This window comes from Eurypyga helias, unplaced genomic scaffold (assembly GCF_000690775.1).
Source record: "Eurypyga helias isolate BGI_N326 unplaced genomic scaffold, ASM69077v1 scaffold34813, whole genome shotgun sequence".
Lineage (NCBI taxonomy): Eukaryota > Metazoa > Chordata > Aves > Eurypygiformes > Eurypygidae > Eurypyga > Eurypyga helias.
The window spans coordinates 1-10,293 of record NW_010239976.1 but is presented as its reverse complement, the minus strand read 5'-3'; the positions used below and the strand labels follow the sequence as shown (position 1 = coordinate 10,293).

At 53.7% G+C, this 10,293-nt stretch overlaps 1 protein-coding gene across 1 annotated transcript; it reads left to right on the top strand.

The window, feature by feature from the left end:
* Positions 1–372: 372 nt before the first annotated feature.
* Positions 373–5,369, top strand: XKR5 (XK, Kell blood group complex subunit-related family, member 5; the record flags this gene model as incomplete). Its single annotated transcript, XM_010148326.1, has 6 exons — positions 373–556; positions 634–815; positions 1,564–1,773; positions 1,887–2,056; positions 2,475–2,586; positions 4,288–5,369. Coding segments are annotated over 6 exons (1,940 nt in total), but the record flags the coding sequence as incomplete, so codon positions are not given.
* Between the last annotated feature and the right edge of the window lie 4,924 nt (positions 5,370–10,293).

Below are 10,293 nucleotides of genomic sequence, written 5' to 3'. Positions count from 1 at the left end.
CGCGGAGGGGAAGGTGCGCGCTTCTGCCTCCGGAACTTGTGGGTTTCTGCATCTGCGCCGACCCCAGCCGTTTTCTTTTTCTTTTTAATTTGAAAAATTGAGTATTTATATTATTTTTATGTATGTATTTGGAGCAGGAGCCCATATGTGAGGTGTTTTATCAGGACCCGTTTGTGGGCCGGGCCCCTCAGTGGCAATGTCTGTGCCACAGCTGACAAGCCACCCGGAGCCGGCAGCTGGAGATAAAGACACGGACAAGGGCTGCAAACCGCCCCACTCCCCCCTCGGCAGCTGGGAGTTGAATTTGAGGCGGGTTGTGGGTAACACCTTGGCTGTGGCATCCCTCAGCCGTGCCTCTCTGCCCCTCTCCAGGGCTCTGCACCATCATCCACTACTTTGCCCGTGGGCAGCTGGGCTGGTTGGGGCTGACTGTCGCCTGTGTGGTACCCGGCTACGTGGCTCAGCTCCTCAGCATCCTCTGGTTCAGGGCAGATGGCCATCCACCCGGCTGCTGGCTCCTGGTGCTCCATCTCCTGCAGCTGGGCCTCTGGAAGCGGTGAGACATGCTCCCCATGGTCCATCCAGCCCCTCCCCCAAACCAGGGTGGACATCCCGTCACGATGACCCTTGCAGGTACTGGGATGTTTTGCGGAGAGTGGCCAAGGCGGGCGGCAGTGCTCACCCCAGGGAGGCGGTGATGCAGCATGGGGACTTATGTGCGCTGCAGCTCCTGGAAGCCCTGCTGCAGACCCTGCCTCACCTGCTGCTCCAGGCCTACGTTGTCGTGGCAGTCGACCCAATGGGCTTTGTTCCTGGTGAGTGGGGAGTTCCTGGGAGGGTGCTTCCAGTTGCAGAGGGGTGATGCATTGGGGTGAGGGAGGCATGTACCCACCCAGCAGGGCGCAGGGCAGGCTCTGGGTGGAGGATCACGCTGCAAAGGGGCTGGAAAGCCTCACTGCAAAGCAGCAGGGACAAATGTGGCTTAAAGACCTGTTGAGGATGAACATGGAGGAGTCTCTGAGCTATCCATGGCTTTTCCTGGCTTCTACAGTCATTTCCTGCAGCATAGAGGGGATCTCCGTGGCAGATGGAGCCTTGATTGGGTTTGAACCCAACACATGTTCCTATTGACAATCCAGCCCTAATTGCAGTTCAGTAATGAGCATTTAGGGTTTTGGCATTGTTCCGTAGAAAAGATGAACTTCCAGCTGTGTTTTGCAAAGGGAGAAGCTGGAGCATGGCATCACGGTGAGCACAAGGGTCATGCTCAAGTCCATGTCAGTCTCTGGTCCGATTGCAGCGACTGGAGATGGACTTGCCTGGCTGCTTCAGAGCTCTGCCCGTGGCAGGAAGCACTCAGAGGATTTCAGCAGGCAGATGCCGAGCCTGCAGACGAGGCCAGATTCACCAGGAATTGGCTGAAATACTCATGCTAGCAGGGCAGCAGGGCATCTGGCTTGTATCGGAGTGCCGTGCCATCAACAGCTCCTTAGCATCGAGATATGGTCCTGCAACAAAATCAGGCATACTCCAGAGCATCCAACTATCCTTGTCCCCATCCAGGTGTCAGCGCTGGGCTGTCCCTGCTCTCCCTCTCTTGGGCTTTGGTCTCCTACAGCCGCTTCACCTGCCTGCTGAGACCCGGACACCTCTGCCTGCCGGCCACGGCCATCCTCTGCCTGCTGCTGTGGAGGATGGGGATGCTGGGGACCAGGGTCCTGGCCCTGGTGCTCTTCACCAGGCTGTATTCCTTTTGGGTTTTTGCTGTGGCAGGTAAGACCCATGATCATCTTCCCTATGTCCCATACCAGAGATGCTCCTGGTGCTGGAGCACTTTGCGGTTCTCCCCAGGATGGCTTTGCCCTTTCAGTCTCGTCCTCTTGCAGGTGTCCACTGGCTGCTCATGTCCTTCTGGCTGGTGGCCCAGCAGACAGATATCGTGGCCCAGCCCTGTCGCTGGAGGCTGTTCAATTGCCTGGTGGGAGCCGTGTACATCTTCTGCTACGTTAACGTCCGGCCCGGTCCTTCCAAACACAGGGTAGCCGTATTTTACACAGTAAGTACCCAGGATATTTGTTATTCCACATGGATACAGCTCCTAGGGAGAAGCAATAGATTGAGACTCTATGATCTCTCACATCACCACTTGATAAAAATCCAGCGTATCCCATGTCCTGAAAAAGCCACGTGGTCACCAAGGTGGATGCACCTGCTGTGCTGGCATTGTTTTGTTAGCAGCAGCCACGCTGTGTCTTGATAACACCAGAGCAGCAGCACTGCTCTGCCAGAGGTGTCTTTCATGGTAAAAAAAGGTTGAGGCCTTGCAGAAAGTTCAGTTCAGCAACCCTTACATTCTAAGTGATAAGTTATGTGCAAAATAAATCAGCAGAATCTAGAAACTGGGTGTTCTCTGTCATCGGTAGCATCAGAAAGATAAATAAAAGCATAAAAACTCTCTTCCCTCTGCCCTGCAGATAATGCTGATGGAAAACACCCTCCTGCTGCTGCTGGCCACACAATTCCTGCAGACAGAGCTGAGGAGCAGCCTGACGGTGACTGGGGCCGTCATGTCAGGGTCTGTAATAGGTAAGATCTGCTGGTTTTCAGAGCCTGGAGAGCATGTTTTGAGAGCAAATGAGCATCGTCAGTTATTTAGTTGCAAATAAGCATCATCAGTTATTTTAGTTGCATCAGATTATTTGCTGTATTTCTTCCAGTTTATGCATCTGAATGCATTTGATAGTTTGTAAATCTACCTTGAGTTTCATTTCTTCATCATTTCTTAAAAGCCCACCCCTGAAGAGGGAGGCTTGAAGAAATGACGGAGATGTCAGCGAAGGCTCGGGTACCGCTGCCAGACACAGTATCTGCAATTCTGAAGCACACCTGTGCTTTCTGTGATCTCGGTGCATGGTGATCCATGCAGGCAGTGGTATAACACAGGGGATCGCTGCAGGGAAATATTTTTGGTTGAGCATATACTGATGATTTATGAAGGTGACTTCTGATGGATGAGCCATCACTGGGTGTATTTTGGAAATACGCTGGTGTGGGATCATGCAGAATTATAGCAGCTTTCTCCCACCCTCTTTTCTTTCCAAGAGCAGGGCTGCTTTTGCAAATGGAAATGCTTTTTGTGGCCATGGGGAGGATTGTTTGTCACTGCCAACCTCATTGAACTTAACAAGGCCAAGTGCAAAGTCCTGCACCTGGGTTGGGGAAATCCTAAGCACAAGTACAGGCTGGGTGGAGAGTGGACCCTGCCCACGGCATGGGGGTTGGAACTAGGTGGTCTTTAAGGTCCCTTCCAACCCAAACCATTCTGTGATTCTGTGATACCTTGCCCATAGCCTGCCTTACTCCATACCCTGCCCATAAAGCGGCTATGGCCAGCAAGTGCATTTAATTCCCAAAAGCTTTCACACACAGCTCAGCTGAAGGAGAGACAAGGCTGTATGATGCTGGCAACAGCCCATCAGCACCTCTGCTTGCAAAGCTGGCCCCGGGCAAGGCTGGGAGTTGCTGTTGGCTGGGTGAGGCACCAGCAGGTTGTCTCATTTAACAGGTGGAGGACGGGGATGCTGCGAGATGGGATGGATCACACACCTCCCCCCTGCCCTGTGCCCTGTCTGCTGGTGCTCAGCACCTGCCTGTCTACCAACCTACCAGTCTGCAGTTCAATCCAGATTGAAGTCGGCCTTGAGAGTGTGCTCAGCACTCCCTTTCCTGAAAATGGCTCAAGTGGTGTTCTTGCATCTTTACAAATGCTTGACAGACTGCTGCTCGGACACCTGATGCACAGCAGTATCTCTGCAAAGGTAAAACAATCATACAATCATAGAATCATAGAATGGTTTGGGTTGTAAAGGACCTTAAAGATCATCTAGTTCCAACCTCCCTGCCATGGACAGGGACACCTTCCACTAGACCAGGTTGCTCCAAGCCTCATCCAGCCTGGCCTTGAAGACATCCCGGGATGGGGCATCCACAGCTTCTCTGGGCAACCTGTCCCAGTGCCTCACCTCCCTCTCCGTGAAGAACTTCTTCCTGATATCTAATCTACACCTCCCCACTTTCAATTTAAACCCGTTACCCCTTGTCCTGTCACTCCCTGCCCTTGTAAAAAGTCCCCCCCAGCTTCCTTGTAGCCCCTTCAGGTACTGGAAGGCTGCAATGAGGTCTCCCAGCATGTTGTTCTGGAGGTGGCAGTGAGGGCTGGTCTCTCTTCCACACCTCACCAAAACACTGCTGGGACTCATCCCTTGACACCTTTCTGATCTTTTCCAGGTGCCACAGCTCTGGTGGTTTATTACAGTCTGCTCCATCCCAAGTCCGCAGAGATCTGGCACGGCTTCCTGGAGACAACCTGCCGTGCTGCAGCTGCCGGTGGTGACAAGGTTGCCGGACACGGCTCCCAGGCAGGGCAGAGTTTGGAAATTTCAGGAGATGGAGAGTCCTTGGCAGTGGAAGGGACCACAACAGATCCCAAAAATGGGAACAGCTCACTGCTCCTGCAATTCAGAGAGTGTTTGGAAAACAGCTGGACAAACCATCACCACTGGCTGCTGGTAAAGCTGGCCTTGAAGACAGGAGATATGTCCACAATCAACGCGGCTTTTGGAGATGGTCACATGGGAGAGGTTTACCCTGGAGAATGGATGATGCGGAAACCTGCGAGTGCTGAGCCTGGGGCAGACCTTTCCCTCCCCACGAGGCAAATCGGTCCCTGGGGTGTTGAGTGTGATCTGACCAATGAGAAATTGCTGGCGGCAGAAAATGGAGGAGACGGCAAACCTGACGGCGCTCTGAGAACGGGATGGGATGACAGAGCACAGCAGGAGCCTGTTTTTCACCCAGTTGGATCCTTTCCCAGCAGCTTCGCCCTGAATCCAGCCGATGGCTCCTCTGTGTATTTCAGTGCCAGCACGGGAGGCATCACCTCTCCCGGCGTGGGGACAGCCGCAGCTGCCTGCGTGGCCCTGGTGCAAAGGGATGGCGATATCCAGCCTCCTCCAGACTGCCTGGGAGTAGGAGAAGGATGGGATTTATCCCTTGGGATGGCAGGCATCAGCCCGATCCTGGGCACTTGTGCCCACAAGCATCTGCAGAGCAGCTCTCCCCTTGGCACAGGCGGCTGTGGGGTGGGGGGTCCCCACAAAGGTGGCTCAGAGCCCGTGGAGCTGGAGGGTGCCTTCGTGGGGTGGCATCAACTTCAGGACACCCACCCTTGTGACACACAAGGGACAGTTGTGAGGAGCAACCTGAGGCTACCGTGCTTCACCTCCACCCCCAAGGCCGACTCTGAACACCCACAGCGAGGACTGGGGGGGCCGGGAGAGGGGACAGTGCCATCTGGGTTGCTGGAGTGACCCTGAAATCACCGCACCATCGCTTTGGGCCAGCACCGGGGTGACTGCCATGTCGATAGGGTATGACAGGAGGTGGTGGGCTGTTAATGCTGGCCATGAAGACTGCCCCCTCGGTGCCCGTGCTGCTGGGCACATGTGGCCCTCCTTTGCTAGGACATCGCCTTCCCTCACGGTGCATCTTCTACTTGCAGTTTTGGAGAGCTTCAGAGGCCTTAAAAAACCTTAGAAGTCCAGGTTTAGGTCTTAAAAAGCCTTAAAAGTCCAGGTTTAGGTATTTATTAAACTTATTTATGTAACGGTCCTGCTGGGCAGCTGGAGCATTGCTGGCTTTGATGTATTTGTGACAACGTCTTGAAGCGTGTCCTTTGACAACAGCCTGTACAAGCTGCTGGCCTGTCCCAGCATGGAGATCCAGCTGCTGTCTCCAGGAGCTGCGATGCTGGCCAAAGCAAGAGTCTTCTCAGGACAAATAAGTGCCTAAACCAGAAAAATAATGAGTTTTATTCTCAGTTGTCCTTCCTTCTGAGCAGCATAAGCCCTAAGGTAGGGCTTAGCAGTGCTTGATTTATTTTTCCCCCGCCGGATTCATCTTGAGAGCTTTACCAACTCCATTTTCTGAGGCCATATACTCTTTGTACTACAGACCACAACCTCAGGCCACTGAAATGTAGACAAAAAGCCATGTCCTGCTTGCTTGCCCACCGCCCCGCTTCCTCAAGTGTCCTTTTCTGCCCAGCCTCTTCCTTGTCCCTTTCCACTCAGCTGCAGATAACCCAGGTCTGGCTGGATGCACTCTCCTAAATTTAGCCTCAAGCCAGATCTCAAAGCAGATCTACATCCTCCTGCCACCGTGAAATCCCTGTTGCAGGAAGGGTTTATACTGGGAACTAAAATCCTCAATACTATCGTCTCAGGAATAGCAAGTGCTTCCAGCCAGGTTGGCTGGACATGGGTTTGTGCCCAGGACACGGCTTGACGTGTTGGTTGAGATCTGGTCAGCTGGGTTCACCGGCAGGTTCGTGGGTGCCAGCTGGTGCACATCTGGCAGAATCCTCCAGATATTGTCCGTCTGCGGGCAGGACTCCTGTGGTGCCGCAGGGCAGGAAAGGCAGCAGGAAGGACAGGCATGCGACGAATGATTAAAAAAAGCTTCCATGTAGCATTCACTGCTCAGGATTGACCCAACCAGATGTTTCTTCAAGCCGATCCGGGCACTGGAAACCCAGTTGGTGGCGGTTTCGATGTGAAGCTGCTTTCCAGCGTTGGGAAAGCTCCGTGTCTCCGGTCAGACCCTACGTGCCGTGCCCGTGCTCTGCAAGGAGGAAGCAGTTGCAGCAGCTTTTCCAGAGTCCTCCTTGCTATGGCAATTGCAGAGAAGGCAGAAGAGCTGCCGTGGCATCATGGAAATTTTTGTTTAGCTTTATTTTCTACCTTTGACAAAATATAATGATGTTTTAAGGAACAAGCCAGCTTTTTCTGTGTCCGTGTCTTGTGCTGGGGGTTCTGGTAAGGGTGGGGAGGTCCTCTCCGGACCTTGCAGTAGGGGGTTTTGGGCCTTGAACTCCTGCTTTGCATGTGAAGTGCTGTGCAGCTTCCTGGTTAGATGTGACCTCCCCTCCTCCCCTCTCCTTTGCAACTCCCATTTTCCTGTTTTCATAGTTTTTCTGCCCATTCTGGTTCTATCTGCTCCCAATCAAGCTGCTTGTGTAACTGAGCAGGGGTTTTCCCTTTCTCCCACTGGAGGTTGTGCAAAGACAGGGGACAGATGAATGGGCACAGAGCTCCACATCTCCTTTCCCTCTTCCCCACACTTTTCTCCTGCAGCCCCAAGAGGAGTTGCCTGTTAGGATGTTGACGAAGGATCTTTCTAGCTGGGGCCACCTCAGTCTGTGGGGACCTGGCCACTTCGATGTGGCAGTGGGTAGGGTGAATTTGGTTCCTGCAGACAAGTAACAGCTGAGGAGGAGCAGGGACCACAAACTGGGATGCTGGCAGCCCTTTGGAAAGGGGATGCAGACCTTTAGTGGCCAAATGTTGGTGCCAGGCTGCTGGGAGGAAGGACTGGTTATATCTTCCCTGTCCCATTCCCTGTTTCCAAACCCAAGCTCATGGAGGGGTGTGGCTGGTGGCAGCTGCCCTTGTCCTCCACCCCCTGACCCAGAGTGGGGTTGGTGATGCTGAACCAAGCAGCAGTGCCTGCTCACCCTGTCCCCAAACTAGGTCTAGGACAAGAAAGTCCTTTCCCTGCCTGCGCAGGTTCATTTTCTTCTTAGCCCAGAGCCTTCCCTTTAGGTTGGAGGGGGTCCAGGAAAGGGGCTATGCCCTGTGTAACTTGGATCAGGAGATCTGATTTTAGTTACACACAACCTTAAGAAGAAACACTAAGATGACAAGACCTGTTGAAACCATACACTAAATTAAGACTAGTAATATTTGGGGTAGATTTTGAGCATTTGCTGCAGATAGTAAGAGCATCCACCCTGATATCTGAAGTCCAGCGGGTGGGAAAACAAGCCACCAACCCAAGGATCACAGTGCATGGCATTGTGCTTGGTGGGAATCTTTCCTTGGATGCTCTCCAGCTGGAGCAGTTTTGACCTTGGCTCTGCATCCTATGGTTGTAATCCTGTAATCCTTTTCATTGACTACAGAAATCAAATGCACAGTAGGTCAAGTGATGGCCGTCCAACTTAGGGGCTACCCTCCCGCTTGTGCTGGTTATCACAGGGCAAGATCAGGCAGGAACAGCAAATGCGTTGATGGTTTGTTGTCCTGGTCGAGACAATTTTAAGAAAGCAGAGAAATACTTCTGGTCACAGGAGATGGGCGTGCCCGAGGACTTTCATTTCCCAGAGCACATCCACGATGCACGGAGGGATTGGAGCTGACAACTCTGAGATGGTTGTGGAAATCCCAGATGGATTATGGAGTGGCCAAGAGAGCAGGGGGGGCTCTGGGGACCGCACAGGAGGGGGCATGGTGTCCGGGGTATGGATGGGGGTGTAGGTGTGGGGGCCGTGTTCCCATGGCTTTGCTCCCTGATGATGAAAGATGGTCACTGGTGAGATCTTGTGGTGTCCCCCCTCACCTTCATCCTGGGAGCAATGTGAAATGAGGTGAAAAAATGTGGATTATCTGTCTTTAAAGACTTCTAGCCTGCATGAAAGCTCTGTTTGGAGGAGGAGGACAGTCCAGCTGCAAATCACAGCTCCAGATACCCCTCCCCACCCTTCCCCTCTTTGTGGGTGCCGGAACTCAAGATGCCCTGATGACTTGGTGCACATCCAGAGTTTTCCCAACGCTTCCAGGCCGAAGAAGTCGCCTGGAGAGGTGTTTCTCCCCACAGCTCCTTGTTCCTCAGCCACCAGAGGGAGATGCTGCTCAAGGCCAGCAGACACCTTGTTCCAGACGCTGCGCTCCCATCCAGTGAGTGGGTTATGGAAGAGGAGGAATGTGTGGGACTGATGCTGTGGCATCACAGATGGGAGCCGGTGGGAAAAAAATGTGTGTGGGGGCTCTGGGATACTGGAGGTGGTTGTTCCAGACGCTGCGCTCCCATCCCGTGAGTGGGTTATGGAAGAGGAGGGATATGTGAGACTGATGCTGTGGCATCGCAGATGGGAGCCGGTGGGAACAAAATGTGTGGGGGCCTCTGGGATACTGGAGGTGGCCAATATGGTGCACAGCAAGGGCTTGGAGGAATGTGAACATGGTTGCAGGAGGCTCCTTCCACCTCCCTGGGTATCACCAGGCCATGGGGAAAGTTGGGGAACCCCTCGCCAAGGTCGTATTTAGGGCTGGGAAGAGTGATATCCCTCTGAAAATATCCCATGGTTGAAAGATGGGTGTTGGACCACGTTGAACGCCACATGGGAACCCAGTTTGATAGAACCAGCTCCAGCTGTCACCACTGTGGTTCTGACCCATCCCCATGGAGCAGTGCACGTGCGCCTGGGCAGGGGACAGGGTCGCTCCCTGCTCTGGTCTGTCTTCGCATCAATCCATGGGGCACAGAAGTCCCACAAAGCCCAGGTCCTGCTTCTCCGTGGAGCGATGTGGTCCTGGGCCAGCCCAAACCCAGGGCAAGAAGGTGCACGAGGAACTGCAGCTATGGAAACGTGGCAGAGGGGGGGACGAGCCAGCTGCTGAGGGGATCCAGTGACGTTTCCTCCCTGTGTCCCAAATGTTTGAGGACACCCAACCGGACCCCCTGCTACTCCTTCAGCATTTCCCATGAAGCTCTTTTCCAATGAAATACGTTATCCTGAGCTAGACCTTAGGATCTGCCCAGCCTTGAGGGGTGCTCATCACCAGCGTTTGGGCTTCAGCCACCCGCAGAAGGTCTGGCATGGGGGGTGTCTCCATCCCACTGTGTTTGTCCAGATCATCCGGCGCTTTCACCTACCTTGGAATGGAAGATTTCTGCTCATTTGCCTCCTATGAACCTTTTCTCTTAATTTTGTTTTTTTAAGGAAACTCTCTCCAGCATTTTAGAGAGATGGAGGATGATGCCCCAGCCCAGGAGAGCTCAGTGCCACCAATGAGGAGGCCTCGCGGGCTGCAAGGGAGCGTAGAGCAGGAATTAATGGTGAATTTTGACAATGCAGGGAGTGACCCGCGGGCTCCCGAGGAGAACTGTCTGTGCCGCTCCCCGGTGATCCAGAAAAAGGAGCAAACAGGCAAGAACAGAGGCTGCGTCCCTAATAAATTAAACAATACCCGGGCAAGTGCCTGGGGTCGGGGAGGTGGCTGTCTGGCCCGCTGGCGCCTGGGGTCGGGGAGGTGGCTGTCCGGCCCGCTGGCACCGTCCCCTTGGCTTGTCGTTTTTAATGTGACACTCTCGTCCCTTTTTCGAGGTGAAATAAAGTGGGTTGGAAGGGTCCCGACAGGGCCCGAGGATTGGCGGCAGCACCCAAAGGTCCCA